At 33.9% G+C, this 17,860-nt stretch overlaps 1 protein-coding gene and 1 pseudogene across 1 annotated transcript; both read left to right on the top strand.

Moving 5' to 3' along the window:
• The first annotated feature begins 8,235 nt into the window (after positions 1-8,235).
• LOC116900296 (olfactory receptor 8K3-like) lies at positions 8,236-9,177 on the top strand. The gene has a single exon (XM_032902051.1). It carries the CDS (start codon positions 8,236-8,238, stop codon positions 9,175-9,177), a length of 942 nt encoding a protein of 313 aa, XP_032757942.1.
• A 6,736-nt stretch (positions 9,178-15,913) lies between these two features.
• On the top strand, positions 15,914-16,868 carry LOC116900295 (annotated as a pseudogene).
• The last annotated feature ends 992 nt before the right edge of the window (positions 16,869-17,860 follow it).

Genomic DNA, 17,860 nt, shown 5'->3' with positions numbered 1-17,860 from the left:
GCAGGGCTCCTGCTGCTCCTGGGCCCTCCCCCACAGGAACCCAGAGGCCTTGTACAGTTTCCTCTTGGGTCAGGGATGTGGGCAGGGGTGGGCAGTGTTGGTGGTCTCTTCCGCTCTGCAGCCTCAGGAGTGCCCACCTGACCAGGCGGTAAGGTATCTCTCCCACGGGTTCTGGGAGCAGAGAGCTGCTGCGGGCTGGATCCGCGGGTGTGGGACTTCCGGTAAACACAGGATGTGCCTGGTCCTAGAGGGATTCTGCCTCTGTTGTCCCGATTCCACCAGGCAAGTCACTTGCAGCAGATAAGTTAGTCTTACCTGTGGTCCCAAGGCTCAAGTTTGCTCGCAGGGTTCTGCCCACGGGCTCTCCGCGGTGGCAGCAACCAGGAAGATCTCGACTTTACATTTTCATGGGATCTACCAGTACTTTCTTTCTGTTTTTTATTAAATTAATGTTAACTCATTAATTTACACTTCTCTTTACTGAATGAATTAATCTTGTCCTTCTAAATATAAATTCTATATATTTTAATATATTTATATATCAAATTATACTAGTTATTCTATATTAAATTACATAAGTATACTTACTTTTTATAGTATGTTAATTACACTAAGTTTTTGGTTCTATATGAAATGACATCTCTATAATTAATTGGAGGATGGAGGCAGAAGGATGAAGATACCAAGGACATATTGGGCTAAAGTAGTTATTCTGAGGTCTGTCTCTTAACGTAATATTACATGAGAAAAGAAACACAGTCTATTCCTGTAGGAATACCTTAAATTTTGTTTGACAATCATTTTATCAATTTGAAACCAAACACCACTTATATTGTATGAGTGGAATCAAGTATAGGTTTAAATGTATGTGTGGCAAAGAAAGTTATCACCATGCTGATAATCAAAGTATAAACATATACCCAAAAGATAGTATATCATACCACAAGAACACTTGCTCTAATATGTCAATAACAACTTTATTTATAATAGCAAGAAACCTAAATGTCCCTCAACAAAAGAATAAATAACAGTTTTGTAGACGGAATAAACTTAGTTACTAAGATCAAAGACATTCTGAAATTTGCAAGCAAGTGAATGGAAGTGGAAAATATCAACCCGAATGTGGTAACTCAGACCTAGAAAGATACATATTGTATTTCCTCACTTGTACATGGATACTAGCCATAAAGTACTGAATAACCATGTTACAATCCACAGATCCAAAGAAATTAATAATAAGGACAGCACAAGGGAGGATGTTTGAATCTCACTCAGAAGGAGAAATAAAGTATATATAAAGAATGGGTGGGAGAAGGGATTGGGATGAGAACAGGGGTGGAAATATGGTATGTGAGACCAGGGGTGTGGTATAAGAAAACTTGGAGAAAGAAAATTAGTGGGCCCAGGATATCTCTGGGACAAGCCAAAGACTTGATGATATTAATTTAATTCTAGCTGAAAGTCCTAACAGTGAAGGATATCGAGTCTGAGATGGCCAGCTCCTGTAGCCAGATAGGACATCTCATAGAAGGAGAGGAACACCAAGATACCCAGAAAGACTTTGACCCAAATGTTGCCCTGCATATAAGATATGCAGAGAGAAATATTGAGCAGAATTTGAAGGAATTGCCAAGCAATGACTGGATCACCTTGAGATCTACCACATGGGACAGTGCCAGTCCCTGACATAATTAATAATTCTCTGCACTGCTGGAAGGAGCCTATCATAAGTATAATCTGAGAGGCTTTATCCAACAGCTTCCAGGAACAGAGACCCAAAGGCAAACAATAGTCAGAGCTCAGGGAGTCATGTGGAAGAGTTGTGGAAAAATTGAGGGAGCCAGAAGGATCAAGGACTCCACAAGAAGACCAACAGAATCAACTGACCTTGGACAATGTGGTTCACAGAGACCGAATCACCAATCAGAGTATGTATGGACTGAACCTAGGCATCCTACACATATGTAGCAGACATACAGATTGGTCTTCATATTCTTCAAAGGAAAAGTCCACCAAGATGAACTATCAATTCTAAATATTTATGATCCAAATGCAGGGTATCTACATTCATAAAAAGAAACCTTACTAAAGTTCAAAATGCACGTTGCACCTCACTCAATAAGTAGAAGGTTTCAAGACTCCACTCTCATTAATGTACAGAAAATGTAAAAAGATATTAAACAGAGACTTATAGAAAATAATAGAAGTTATGAACCAAATGGACTTAACAGACATTTATAGAACATTTCATCCTAAAACAAGAGAAAATACCTTCTTCTCAGCAACTCATAATACATTCTCCAAAATTGACAATATAATTGGTCACATACCAATCCTCAGCAGATACAAGAAGATTGCAATAATCCCATGCATTCTGTCAGATCACAATGGACTAAGTCTGGTCTTCAATAACAACAAAAATGACACAAAGCCCAAATATACATGGAAGTTGAAGAATGATACAATTAATGATAACTTGGTCAAGGAAGACTTAAGAAAGAAATTAAAAACTGTTTAGAATTTAATGAAAATGAAGGCAAAACATACTCAAACTTATGGCAAATAATGAAAGCATGGCTAAGAGGCTCTGAGTGCCTCCAAAATGAAACAGGGAGAGCGTACATTTGCCGCTTGATAGCACAATTAAAAGCGCTAAAACAAAAAGAAGAAAATATACCCAAGAGGAGCAGAAGACAGGAAATAATCACTCAGGGTTGAAAACAACCAAGTAGAAAAAGAAAAGACTACAAAGAATCAAGAAAACCAAGAGCTGGTTCTTTGAGAAAATCAAAGTTCATGAGAATTTTCTCATGGTTCATGAGAAAAAATGGGGAAGAGACTCAATCACATGGGCACTAGGGAAAATATCCTGAACAAAACTCCATTTCCTTATGCCCTAAAATCAAAGATCAGCAAGTCAGACCTCATAAAACTGAAAGGCTTCTGTAAGGCAAAGGACACTGTCACCAGGACAAAACAGCAACTAACAGACTGGAAAAAAATCTTTTCCAATCCTACACCTGATACAGAGCTAATATCCAATATATCCACAGAACTCAAGAAGTTAGAATCCAAAGAGCCAAATTACCTTATTAACAATTAGGGTGTACATCAAAACAAAATTATCAGCTGAGGAATATGGAATGGGTGAGAAGTCCCTAAGAAATGCTCAACTTTAGTCACCATGGAAATGCAAATCAAAACAACCCTGAGCTTCCACCTCACACCAGTCAATGGCTAAGAAGGAAAACTCAGGTGAAAACAACTGCTAGAGATATGTGGAGAAAGAGGAATAGTCCTCCATTGTTGTTGGGATTGCAAACTTGTACAACGACTCTGGAAATCAGTTTGTAGGTTCTTCATAAAAGTTGACATTGCGCTATCTGAGGTCCCTGCTGTACCTGTCCTGGGCATAATAGCCGAAAGATGCTCCAAAACACAACAAAGACACATGATCCACTTTGTTCGTAGCAACCATATTTATAGTAGCCAGAAGCTGGAGACCACCCAGATGCCCTTCACCAGAGTAATGGATACAGAAAATGTGGTAATCTACATAATGGAGTACTACTCAGTTATAAAAAAACAATCACTTCATGAAATTCATAGGCAAATGGATTGAACTAGAAAATATCATCCTGAGTGAGGTAACCCAATTACAGAAAATCACACATGGTATGCATTCATTGATAAGTGGATATTAGCACTAAAGCTAGAATTACCCAAGATACAGTCCACAGACGACATGATGATCAAGAAGAAGTATGACCAAAGTGCAGATGCCTCACTTCTTCATAAAAGGTGGAACAAAAATATTCAGGGAAGAGGTATGGATGCAAAGTATGGAGCAGAGACTTAAGTAATGGTCATTCAGAGCCTGCCAAATATGGGTATATATATATATGAACACCTTTATAGAAAAAGGTGAGGGGGATGGTATAGGAGACTTATGTCATTGAAACCAGAAAAGGGAATAACATTTGAAATGTAAATAAAAATTATCCAAAAAAAGAAAAAAAGAATAAAAGAAACTGTACCCATTTTTCATTACTTAATTGAGGATTATTTCCTTCAGCATGATAGTGTTCATGTTCATCCCTTTAACATAGCTTGCATTTTTAAATGTAGAATAATACATGATTTTTTGTATATAATATCCTCCTGCTTCTATAAATGTTTTTGTGTTCATCCATGTTTGGATATTTCATTATTTACATCTTGTTATATATATTGCAAGAAACGGAATAGCACACACTTACCCTTTAGAATCTACACTCAACACTTTATAATAAGTACGTGTCAATATGAATTCTGCCTTATAAAACAAGTGAGTAAATCACAGTTGATGACTAATTGACTCTGAGAGTTTATAACCTCCAGGTATTATCTAATTGGACTTTCAAACGTTGGTTGTAATTAATAATTTTTTGTGTGTCCTCAGGGAGAACCTCTATGGTTTAAAAACTCACAAAAGTAGATATCAAGATGAAAGCTAAGAACCACAGTGGGAAATGCAGGCAGGAGTTTTACTGCAGGTAACAAACTGTCACACAGAGCTCTATAGTTCAAGAATTAGAAACATGTGGGCATCTTTTTCTGTGGTTTTAATATCTAGAGGGATCATTTGTTGCTCAGTAGCTATTCTTTCTAATATTTCACAAGCCTTGGCAGCAATGATAGATCTTCATTTCTTAATTGTATCCTATTGTAAAAAGATTTTTTTGAGGTTGAGAAATACTATTAACTATCTTTTAAACATACAAAGAAATAATTTCTTAGATAAAATATTCTCTCTTTGTGTTTCTCTGTTTCTGTCTCTGTTCCCCTCATAATTTTATAAATAGTAAGGAGGAAATAGATTGTAAATAAAGTGATGTAATTTTACTTAGTGAAAAAATTGATGATACAAATGTTGTCTATTCTTATGTGTTTTAAAGAATCTTAAATTATATTTGGTTGAATATTACCGAGTATCCCCTACAAACATTATCCTAAAGCCTGAGTGGTGGAGCATTCAGGATAAAGAAAAAAACTAATAACAGAGTGATAGAAGAGAGAGACAGGAATTAGAAAAATATTTGATAATACATACTATGAAAAATGCTATAATCAAACCCATTATGTTAACCTATCTTAAAGAATTGAGAAGTTAACAAGTAATTTGTTAGAGGAAAGGTATAGATGTGATCACTTTTCAATAGTTTAAATATTTACAATATGCTAAGTAAACAATTAATTAACTGTTAGTGAACTTGTTCCAATGTCAGAGGACAGGTTCATGAATCATTTCTCCCCACCCATCCTTGTGTTCTCTTGCTCAAACTCAGGCCTCCACATTAAGTAGTTTAACCTGTGGAGAGATCTCTCTGAGCAAATTCTGATTATTTTTTGAGGGAAATTATTGAGTTTATATTTCACAAGGGGTATGAAAACCATTACTTGAGAATCAAAAAATAATACTTTTCTGACAATGGAAAAACTTCTTTTTGTTTTAAATACAAATCAATTTTCTGAGATTGAATTTTGCAAAATAGCCTTCAAGTAAGCAGTGAACCAAAGAATGTATACTAAGAAATGCTTTTCTTTTCATTGAGTCCAAAAGTGTACTTAATTTTTGTCCTTTTATCATTACAATCACACTAATACAAACGAACAATGATGGCATATTATTCAGCTAGACACTAATTAATACTTATATGCTATAGATATGAAGTCTATATGTAGAGAATAGAATACCATCAAGTAACCACAAGTTAAAACAACCTACTGTGTGAAGTGTCAGTTTAATCAAGCAGCTGTACACAGAACAGTGCCTGCTGGAGGAGTTCATTCTCTTTTACCCACAGGATGCACTTCCTACCATGATTACCATTCTAAAGCATATTAAATTTTTTGTATTTTCCTCAGAAAACATTAACACATATCCGTTTTGAGAAAAGGAAATTTTCATTTCATGATTTTCTTTCTGGTGCATTGGAAACACTCAGACACGGCGTACTACTTCATGTTCTACGTCATGACTGGAAGCTGTTCCGTGAGCTATCTAAACTGAAAGATTTTTATCTCCCATTGTCATCCATGCGCAGGTGCGATCTTACTGAACTAATCCTCAGTTATTTCCAAAATATAGCATTAAACATCAGTACAATAGCTGGTCAGCCATGCTTAGAAATACTATGACTCAAAGTATACTATTGTAATATAATATGTCTTATTCAATATGGGATATTAAGAGCTCATTCATAAGCCAATTTTAATAAATTCTCTTTAAATTTTCAGATGGCATTTTTATTTTTCTTGGTACTTAAATGTAGCCTGTGTGTGACACATTATGTAAGTCAAATTGTGTTTTAATAAAAAGTGTTCTTTCATAGAATCTTTAATATATATAAAGAGGACTATTTAATTTTACATTTTCATATGATTCATTTTCCTTTAATTGAACATAAATTATTTTTCCATGCAATACATTTTTATTTATTAGCATACTATTGATAAAACAGTAATTAAAAATGAGAATAAAATATGAAAATTTGCTCTTGGATCTTTTTCTTTCAAATGTAATCTTGCTTATTAGCAAATGTACAAAATACATTTAAAACACCAAAAAATAAGTGGAAATCATGACTGTTCCTACCTCATAGAGATGATAAATATCCTACTGTTAGTTTTTGTGTTTTTTTAATTGGATATTTCCTTTACTTACATTTCAAGTGTTATCCTCTTTCCTGATTTCCCCTCTAGAGTTCCCCTATCATTTCCCCTTCCCCCTGCCTCTATGAGATTATTCCCCAACCCACCCATCGTCCCATTCCCTCCCATCTCCCCACTGGCTTTCTCCAACACAGGAGCATTGAGCATTCACAGGGCCAAGGGCCTCTCCTCTCATTGATGCCTGATAGGTCATACTCTGCTACATATGTGGCTGGAGCCATGGATCCCTCCATGTGTACTCTTTGGTTGGTGGTTTATTCTCTCGGAGTTCTATGAGGTCTGATTTGTTCTTGGCTCTATGTGCTATACAGAGGAACAGCTTACGGCACCCCATTTTCACAGTCAACAAATTCTTTGCTCATTTTTTACGGATCTAAGAAAGAAGCTAAGATCCTAATGTATATGTAATACATATCCCATCGTAAGGAAAATAATTTCAGGTCAATAAGTGTATCTAGAGATTGTTTGACATCTGTGTGTTCATTATCTTTTTTGGACTATGTTCTAGAAGCACAAACTTGTTCAATCACTTACTTCTACTTCAGATTTTCAGAGTCCATATGGAGACATATTGACTTTGTATATGCGAGGAAAGCATTTTATATACCTCACTTTATTTTTTCATAAAAATATTTGAACATGCTAGGAAATGTGTAAGAAGATTGCACAGATATTCTTACTTACATGCTGTTAGATTTCTTTAAATCAAGTTAATCCTAAGTGTAATGAGTAAACCTAAACTTATTCATCAATCTGACGAACATAAAGTGTGAACAACTACAGATATTCTATTTTATATGTTTAGATTCTATAGCTCTACACATAGAAGTAGAGTTATTTGCATTTTTAAAGGTATTTAGTAGCTATATGTACTATTATTGGCAAATATCTTATATATCATGACAAGTACATAGTGATTTAGTGCTACAATGTGATAGTATCAAAACAAGAAATAAACATATAGGAAAAATAAATTTAATAATGTTCTATCAATAACTATGATTTAAAGATTTGATTTTTTCTTTCACACACACACACACACACACACACACATATATATATATATCATCTATACATGCACATTTGTCTGTATTACAACATTCATAAAGCCCAACAGTATTAGGGTTTGAGGCTGAATAAATTCTTGACTAGATATTAGGTATAGAAAGATCTTTTCTAGGTTAACTATTATCTAGTATTGATTAAAGTTACTGCTCTCAATATAGCTAGGAAAAATAAATATCATTTATAGATAATATGATATTCTCTGATTTAAGCTTTTATTGCTACAGAACTAAAGATTAATATTTGTGTATTTCTAATCACATGTATGCATATGCATATGTGCAGATGTACATAAGGGTATATGTATATTTTTATAGATTTTTTTTCAAAAATAAACTCGAATATATGGAGATATTTTATTTAAGCTACTTTAGATAATAAAACTCAGCAAATGCCTTTTGAAATCTATTGACTGTGTAATGCTTTCCACTCAAAACAGAATTTCTCATAAACCTTATGGAGGAACGCAACTTCACAATGGTGACTGAATTCATCCTGGTGGGCATCACTGACTCATCCGAGCTACAGGTCCCACTGTTTGGACTGTTCCTTTTCATCTATCTCATCACACTGGTGGGAAACTTGGGCATGATCATACTTACCATGGTGGAATCGAGGTTACAAACACCCATGTACTTTTTTCTCAGACACCTTGCTACTACTGACCTTGGTTATTCAACAGCTGTGGGACCAAAAATGTTAAGAAATTTTCTTGTAGAACAAAATACAATATCATTTTATTTTTGTGCTGTCCAGTTGTCTTTCTTCAGTATGTTCATTGTTAGCGAATTTTTTATTCTCTCTGCAATGTCTTATGACCGTTATGTTGCCATCTGTAAGCCACTCCTCTATAATGTCATTATGTCACAAAGAGTGTGTTGGGTCCTGGTGGCAATCCCATACCTTTATAGTATATTTGTTGCTCTCATAGTAACCATAAATATTTTTTCTTCAAACTTCTGTGGCCACAATATTGTCAGTCATTTTTATTGTGATGGTCTTCCTTTGATATCTCTCCTCTGTTCAAATAAAATGGAAAGTGAAATGATAATATTAATTTTATCAACTATTAACTTGATTTCTTCACCACTGGTCATTCTTGTTTCCTATTTGCTCATTCTCAGAGCTATTCTCAGGATGAACTCTGCTGAGGGTAGGCAGAAGGCTTTCTCCACCTGTGGGTCTCATCTGACAGTTGTCACTGTCTTCTATGGCACTTTGATTTTTATGTACATGCAACCTAAGTCTAGTCACTCCTTAAACACTGACAAGGTGGCCTCCATCTTTTATACCTTAATCATCCCCATGTTAAATCCCTTGATCTACAGCTTGAGGAATAAAGATGTAAAATATGCTCTTAGAAAGACAGGGAAAACCATAAAAAATATCTTCTCTTAGAACTCATATTATTTAAGGTTATAATTCTTCAAATCAAATAAATGTTATTGCTTTATAACTTACAGTGAAGAAAACATTAAAAAAACAATGTTTCCTTAAAGAGAAGACAGATTATACACATTGAGGAAATGAATTGACAGAGTGAATTTTTTTAAGTCTACAAAGGTAACATGGTGTTTTTTGGACATGAGAAATAAAATGACAGATGTCTTGAATATCTTGCATTCATTTTGTTAATTTAATTTTAGAATAAATTGCCTGTTGTTTACTTGTATCTGTGTATTTATTGATATGAAATGCATTATTAACATCTTTAGTATTACACTCATTTTATATTCATATATATTTCTATTATCAGTGTTTTAAAAAGTTCTTTATCACCGTAATAGAATAGTGAAGACTATCATTTTCATATGAAGGTCCCAGTAATATCTGAGCACACAGATGTATCACTTTCAAAATGATTGCAGTAGCAATATCTAACACCATAAATTTAGCGGCTAAATAGTTCATAATTTAAACATATTATCTAGTATTATATAATTCTCACTGTGTCTATGTATATGTATGTGTAGGTATCTGTATGTGTGTGTGTTTATGTGTGTTTGTGTGTTTGTGTGTGTGTGTGTGTGTGTGTGTGTTTATGTGGGTAGGTGTGTGCTTGTGTGCGTGTGGTAGTTGACTTGATTCTTTTCACAGTAGCTACCATTACTTTCCTTCTGTCTTGTTATTGGATTAATCTTAATTCATTAATTCACACTTCTGTTTACTGAATGAGTTAATATTATCTTTGTTATAAATGTAAAATATACATTTTAAATGTAAAATATAAAATATTATGAGATTATTTACTATACCAAATTATAATAGCTATAATATACTAAATTATAAAAGTATATTTATCATATTAAAGTGTGTTTATTATACTAAAATTTGGCTACTGAATAAAATGCCATCCCTATAATTAATTGGATTGTGGAGGCAGATGATACCAAGGAAAACCTGGGTCAAGTAGTTAGTCTAGGGTCTATCAGTTATTATAGGATTACTTGAATAAAGAAACAAATCTTAGAACCACTCATGCAGGAATACCTTGAATTTTGCTTGACAATCATTTTATTGATTTTACTCCAATGCCTAGCTAATGCAATATTATATGAATAGAATCAAGTATGGGCTTAAAGTATCTATGTCAAAGAAAGTTATCACCAGACTAATAATTAAATCTATAAACATTTACCCAAAAGACGGTACATGATGCCACAAGGACACTAAATCAAATATGTTCATAGCAACTTTATTTGTAATAGTAAGAAATGGGAAACAACTTAGATGTCCCTCAACCAAAGAACGAATAAAGATAATATGGTACATTTACACAGTGGAATACTACTCAGCTACTAAAACCAAAACATCTTGAAATTTGCAGACAAGTGGTGGAACTAGAAAATACCATCCCGAGTGAGGTAACTCAGACAGAAAAACATGTATTGCGCTTATTCACTTGTACGTGGATATTAGCCATAAAGTACTAGAAAAATAAGTTACAACCCGCAGATCCCCAAAAAATTAAGTAATAAAGAGAGCTTACGTGAGGATATTTGAATCTCATTCAGAAGGAGAAATAAAATAGACGTAAGAAGTAAATGGACGATGGCATGGGGATGGGAATGGGGGTGGGGACATAGTATGTGAGAACAGGGGTATGATATGAGAGAGCTTGGAGAAAGGAAATCTGCAGGACCAAGGGCATCTCTGGGACAAGCCAGAGACGTGGGAGGATATTGGGGTGACTTTAGCTGAGACTCCTAATGGAGATAGATATGAAGTCTGAAATGACCTCCTGCTGTAGCCAGATAGGACATCTCATAGACGGAGGGGAACATCAAGCCTCCCACAAAGCCTTTGATCCAAAATTTGCCCTGCCTATAAGATATGCAAAGAGAAAAATTGAGCAGTTTGAGGCAACGGAAAACAATGACAAGACCAACTTGAGATCCAACCCGTGGGACAGTGCCAGCCTCTGACACTATTAATGATACTCTGTCTGCTACACATAGGAGTCTACCATAACTGTAATCTAAGAAGCATCATCCAACACCTTTCAGAAACAGATGGAGAGACCCAAAATCAAACATTAGGCAGTGCTCAGGGAGTCTTGTGAAATAGCTGGGGAAGAATTGAGAGAGCTAGAAGGTCAAGGATACTGGGAGAAGACTAACTAATGTGGGCCAATAAGGTTTCCTGAGACTGAGCCACCAAACGAAGAGTACGCATGGACTGAATCCAGGCCTCTTACGCATATGTAGCTGATGTACAGCTTGATCTTCATGTGGGTCCCTAACAATTGGAACAGAGGCTGTGTTTGACTCTGACTCTGTTGCCTGCTCTTGGATCCCTTTCCTGTAGCAGGAGATGGAAAGAGATGCTTTTTGTCCTGAATAGACTTTTGCCAGTAGATTGGGTGGGTTGGAGGGGTGAAAGAGGAGGGGAGAGGAAGCAAGGGAGTGAGAGAGAGCAACTGGGAGGAGAGGAGAGAGGGGGCTACAATTGGGATATAAATTGAAAAAATAAATTAATTAATGGAAAAAACAACAAAATAAAAACAAAAACAAACAAACAAACAAAAGCTGTGCTCTGGATATGCTTGAATCTAGAATACCTTAGTGTAGTCCCTGGTAGACTAGATAAATATATTTAAGTAGCTTAAACTGTTAAAAAATTCTACAAAAATATAATGTTTAGAACCCATAAAAATAACTAAATTTTGACATTCCTTACAGTAGAGATTAAGTCAGGGCCTTGGGCATTCTTGGATAAAGATCATCTGTCTACGAACCAAATACATACTACAAAAGTTCAAGTAAACAGCAGAAAGTTAACTACTAAAACTTAATAAAAATTCACTTCAAAAGCTTGCTAATTAGTTTGAACTCTGTTTCTGCTCAAATTAGAAGACTGCAAATCATGTCTGAGAAGGAGTTCAACATCACAAATCCTCTTGGTGATAAGAGCTAAAGTGTTTTAAATAATGCTCAAAATGTGGTTTGGCTTTGTTTGTTTGGTTTTCTTAATCAGTGAACAGTATAGTAGGAGAGGTTTTATTCTGGTACCATAGTTGTCTATGTTCCTTTCCCCATCATTTAGCACATTTTCACTTAGCTAATTTCTAACCAGACAATAAGTGAGGCATAATCCCCCTGGGACATCTCCCGTGGGTTTTATCACTGATGGTTATGTAAATATAAACCAAGTGAATTAGGCGCATTCCTGGTGTATTCAAACCTGCATGTGCTGTTTTCCAGGTAAGATTAAACAGCAGAATATCTGAACAATTGGGGGGAAGAGCATGAGAATCTCAAACTTACTGTTCTATTTTTGTTAGGTATTTTATTTAATAAATATGTTGGTTTTTTATTGTGGCATGCAAGTCACATGTATTTATCAAATTCTGATTTACACAGAATAATGCCCCACAATTAAAATCAACATTTTCTCAAAAACAAAGAAAAAATTTCTACCAACATAAATAACTGTATTCAGATTAAAGTAGTTCTTCTTAGAGTCTGAAATTTCCCTCACTAGGTAATATATTTCAAAGTAAGTATATTCATGAATGCATATTAAATATAAAATAGTTTATATTTGATATTTTATACTAGCTAGTTTATTACATTTTGATGCAAAAACTACAGTTAATCAGCCTTTAAAATTTGCATGCAACAGGATAGAGATACACCCTCAGGTGTATGTACACACCTTCAATAATTATGACTCTTATTCAGCTAAAACAAATTAATATGAATAGCTTCTCAGCTAGGATTAGAACTTTCTCACTACTTCCACAATCATTTGTTCTTTTAATCTGTTTTAGTCTGCTATAATTCTTTCGCATGTGTAAACAAACACATTTATTACATGAGAAGAATAGCTCTGGTGTGACTAGAAAACACAATTTGGCAATAATCACCAATTGCCATGGATACTTACAGTCTCCTAAGACCAATAATTTTCTGGGATGATGCTTTTCCAAGCGAGGGGGTATGATGTAGCCTTCACAAGTAGTGCTGAATAATTTGGAGGATTTTTATGCACTGCACACTGATCATTTGTGTGTCTCTGTTCATCACAATTTACTGAAAAAATTGCTTCTTTGACTAGTGTTGAGAGATCTACTTATGTGTGTGCTTATGTCTTCAAGAGTCATCAAAACTATTTCCATTTAAAATCATCATCATAAATTCTCCTCAAGGGCCTATAGCATTGCTGCCTTCAGGTTTTTAGACTCCTGAAATGTTGACAAGTGTGATTTGTATCTTGTAAGAATTAGTTCATGTGTTGAACACTGTGGATTCCAGAGAAAAAAATCAGGTTTTCAAGATTGGCAATAAACAACCTTTTGTAACTGAACCCCCTGGAAAAGTTCCCCATCTTTTCTTGAGAGCAATAGAGATTGCATCTCACAATAGATGTGAAAAAATTACCAGAGAGTAAGAAGATATTAAACAATAAATTTAGAATGATGCCATTTTAAAATATATTTTGTGATAGATATCACTAAACTACCTAAGAAAGTAGTGTATAATATAAAATTTAGCTGCTTGTCTTTCTTACTGGAAAATTGCTATTCTAGTTAACTAATTCTTTTAACTTTTATCAATGTAAAACAAACCAATGGAAAAGAGGATAATAGGTGGCTTCCAGAATTTCTAGAGCTAATTATGTATTTTAATGATCTGATTTTTTTCATATGTAATATGTGAAGAGTATATTTTTATGAAAGGATGAGCAGATGAACAGAGAAGCTATTCGGCATCATATTAGAAGTGACACTGCATTGTTTTATGCACGAAAAAGTAGGAATAAAAATAAATCACCTTTCAAATGGATGTTGAAACTAACTTCATTGTACTATATTCAGATACTAATGTGGTTCCCTTTCCTGCCTCTTGTACATGATTTATTTCTTTTTCTCTTATTAAGAAAATGTTGGAACATTCATTTTAAATATTTATACTTGCCACTTTCTTGCAATTTTTACTCTGATGCATAGGAGTTGCTTGGGTGTGCACCTCTTGAAAATGCAGTCATTGGCACTGTGTCCTGTATCTTATTGGGAAGAAGATCTTATGATAACAGGAGTATTTTCTATTATACTAGTGAATCACTTCATGACATCTACATTTTCTTTTGCATTATGATGTTCGTGTACCACAGTCAATCAAACAATAAGGAGCAGTCACATTTATTGTTGACCTTTTAAATAGATATTCTTGCTCAAAAATGTTGCTTAGTAAAGAAAAAATTTGACAAGTCATCATAGAACCAATTTAAGTATATTTCCTTTAATTTTTAAAAGTTTCTTCATATATTCCTAGATCAATTCTGACCTATAACATGTATTTTTGTTATATGAATACATTTATGAATTATATTAAAAATAACCTGTCAGTGAGTAATTATATGATGAAGGAAACATACTCAAATTTTTTTTTTCTTTTTTCTTTTTTTTTTTTTTAACAGTTTTTTTTATTTTATTTTTTTTTTATTATTAACTTGAGTATTTCTTTTATATACATTTCGAATGTTATTCCTTTCCCCTGTTTCGGGCAAACATCCTCCCCCCCCCTTACTCAAATTTTATTATGCTAAAAATGGATACAGAGATATAATTCTAAATAGCAGACGTGTTAAATTTTACCATTGGGTGATAAAGTTAGATGCTAGGATAGCCTATGTGTTCCATGTGTTTTATGACTGGTTACTTGTTTACTCATCTTTTTAGATCTAAACAAGATCACAAGCCTCTATCCTATGGGGTATGCACATGCATATATGAGGGAACAGTTTTTAGGTAAGTTACTGTAACCAGTGACTCTTTGAATCAGTACTGATCATATTTGTGCACTGTTGTCATAGAGCACAGATTGTCATACTTAGTCTTTGTTCACCTTATTTGTAAACAGTACAAAGTCCTCTTAGTACTGTTAATGCTGACACGGTATTTTATTCATGATAAATTATTTTTTAAGTGGATGTTTCTGTACACTAGTTCAAGGTGTAAAATGATTGCATAGATATACTGTATGGTTTATTTGTTTTCTCAAATAAGGACAGCCCCAAATGTGATGTGCAACACTTTTTCATTAATTCACCTAAAATACATTGACTAGGTGTTATGATGATGCTGTCTGTTTTAGCTATAGGTTCTACACATATCTACACATGTAACTAGAGTATCTACATTATTTAAAAACTCTCAGTAGAAGTGTATATTATAATTGGTGTGGGTGTTATACAGCATAACAAATTATAATTATGCCAAATTATAATTTTATTCATATAAGAAATAGAATTAAAGGGACAATAATTTTACACAAGTCTGTGAAATTTCAACATTCTACACTTTTTAGAGATTGTTTTCACATACACCTGTCGATCAAGGTTTATCAGCTTTATAATTTTAAGATTTTGAGCTATACTTTTGGAAATATTTGAAATATAGCATAATTCCCTGTCCTAGTTTTACGCTAAATATGATAAAAATGACTTGGTAAAGAAATTACTACATGCAATGAAGTATTGCAATTGTGTATGTATGCCCCCCTTTTACAGATGGTTTCATATTCAAATATTATATAAGAAATATATGAATTTTCTTAGTTTGAAGAATGAAATCTTTCTATATATTTGAAAACTATCAATGATGCTGGTACTTCTACTCAGAACAGGATTTATGACCATCTCTAATGGAGAAATACAATATTACAATGGTGACTGAATTCATCCTGATGGGCATCACTTACCACGCTGAGCTTCAGGTCCCATTGTTTGGACTATTCCTCATCATTTATTTGACCTCACTGGTCGGCAACCTGGGCATGATCATCCTTACCATGATGGATTGTAGGCTACAAACACCCATGTATTTCTTTCTTAGACACCTCGCTACTACAGATCTTGGTTATTCAACAGCTGTGGGACCAAAAATGTTAGGCAATTTTCTTGTAGATCAAAATACGATATCCTTTCAGGATTGTGCTATCCAGTCAACTTTCTTTAGTATGTTCATTGTTAGTGAATTTTTTATTCTCTCTGCAATGTCTTATGACCGTTATGTAGCCATCTGTAAACCACTTCTCTACACCATTATCATGTCACAAAAAGTATGTTGGATACTAGTCACCATACCCTATCTCTATAGTATAATTGTCTCACTTCTAGTTAACATAAAGATTTTCACTTTATCCTTCTGTGGCTACAATGTCATCAATCATTTCTACTGTGATGCTCTCCCTTTGTTATCTTTGGCCTGCTCAAATACAAATGAAATTGAGGTGATAATTTTAGTCTTCTCAGCTTTTAATTTGCTTTTGTCTCTTCTCATAGTAATTGGGTCCTATCTACTTATCCTTAAGGCAATTCTAAGGATTAACTCTGCTGAGGGCAAACGGAAGGCTTTCTCTACATGTGGGTCCCACCTGACGGTAGTCATTGTCTTTTATGGAACTTTGATATTTATGTATTTACAACCTGCATCCACTCACTCTATTGACACTAATAAAGTGACTTCCATCTTTTACACCCAGGTTATCCCTATGCTGAATCCCTTAATATACAGCTTGAGGAACAAAGATGTAAAAGACGCCCTTAAAAAAACAATGGAGAAAGTACACAATCTTGTCTCGTAGAATTTTTATATTGTTAAAAGTTATGTAATCTAACAATAGAAACAGTGAAACAAGTAGCCATCAAAGGAAAGCAGAAGATATACTCTTTAAGAGGAATAAATTCTGTGTGTGAGTGAGAAGAATAAGAATTGTTAGAAAGATTTAAATGGCTATTGTATTTTGAATATTATAATAAATTATTCAATAAAAACATGTCTCTGTTTTATTTTCTATAGACCCACTCCTTTCATTTTAACATTTTTACACATCTATTAGCTCACTTAAAAGAAAACTTGAGCATTATATGAAGAAGTGAAATATACTGCTTAGATATTAAAACCACATTTATATTAATGTACTTGTCTACCCCTATTGCAACCAGGCACAATGCCCTGATCTCTCCTTGTTCCTTGCATTATATATGAGTCCAATGGTATATATTAGCTTAATGCATTTATTGATTATACACAAATTAGTTTTAATCTATCATTTAAATTTGCCTAATTAAGAGTTTATATGTATATGTGTATGTATATGTGTATGTGTGTTTGTGTGTGTGGTGTGTGTGTGTGTGTGAGTGTGGTGTGTGTATGTGTGAGTGGTGTGTGCGTGTATATATATATATATGTATATATATATATGTATATATGTATATATGTATATTTGTATAAATGTATATAAGTATCTGTTTCAAATATATATATATATATATATATATTTGAGTGAATAGACTGCATGTAGTAGATAAATTGAGTTCTCTAGGCAAGCATCATTATTTTGCTCTTCTCCTATTACTAGGTTAATCATAACTCCCTACTCCCCATTACTCTGTAATGTGTAGATTATGTTTAGTTTATGTACAAATGTAATATCTGTTTAAAAGTCAGATGCTAAGATTTGACCATCTAATGAAAAGCATACCTTATAAAGTGATGGCAGAAAGATAACAACTTCAAGACAAGCCTTTGAAACACAGTTATTTGAGGCCAATCTAGGATATAAAAGATGATTTT

This window comes from Rattus rattus, chromosome 5 (genome assembly GCF_011064425.1).
Source record: "Rattus rattus isolate New Zealand chromosome 5, Rrattus_CSIRO_v1, whole genome shotgun sequence".
Taxonomy (NCBI): Eukaryota; Metazoa; Chordata; class Mammalia; order Rodentia; family Muridae; genus Rattus; species Rattus rattus.
The sequence above is the reverse complement of the archived record's forward strand: the minus strand, read 5'-3'. Positions and strand labels throughout refer to the sequence as shown.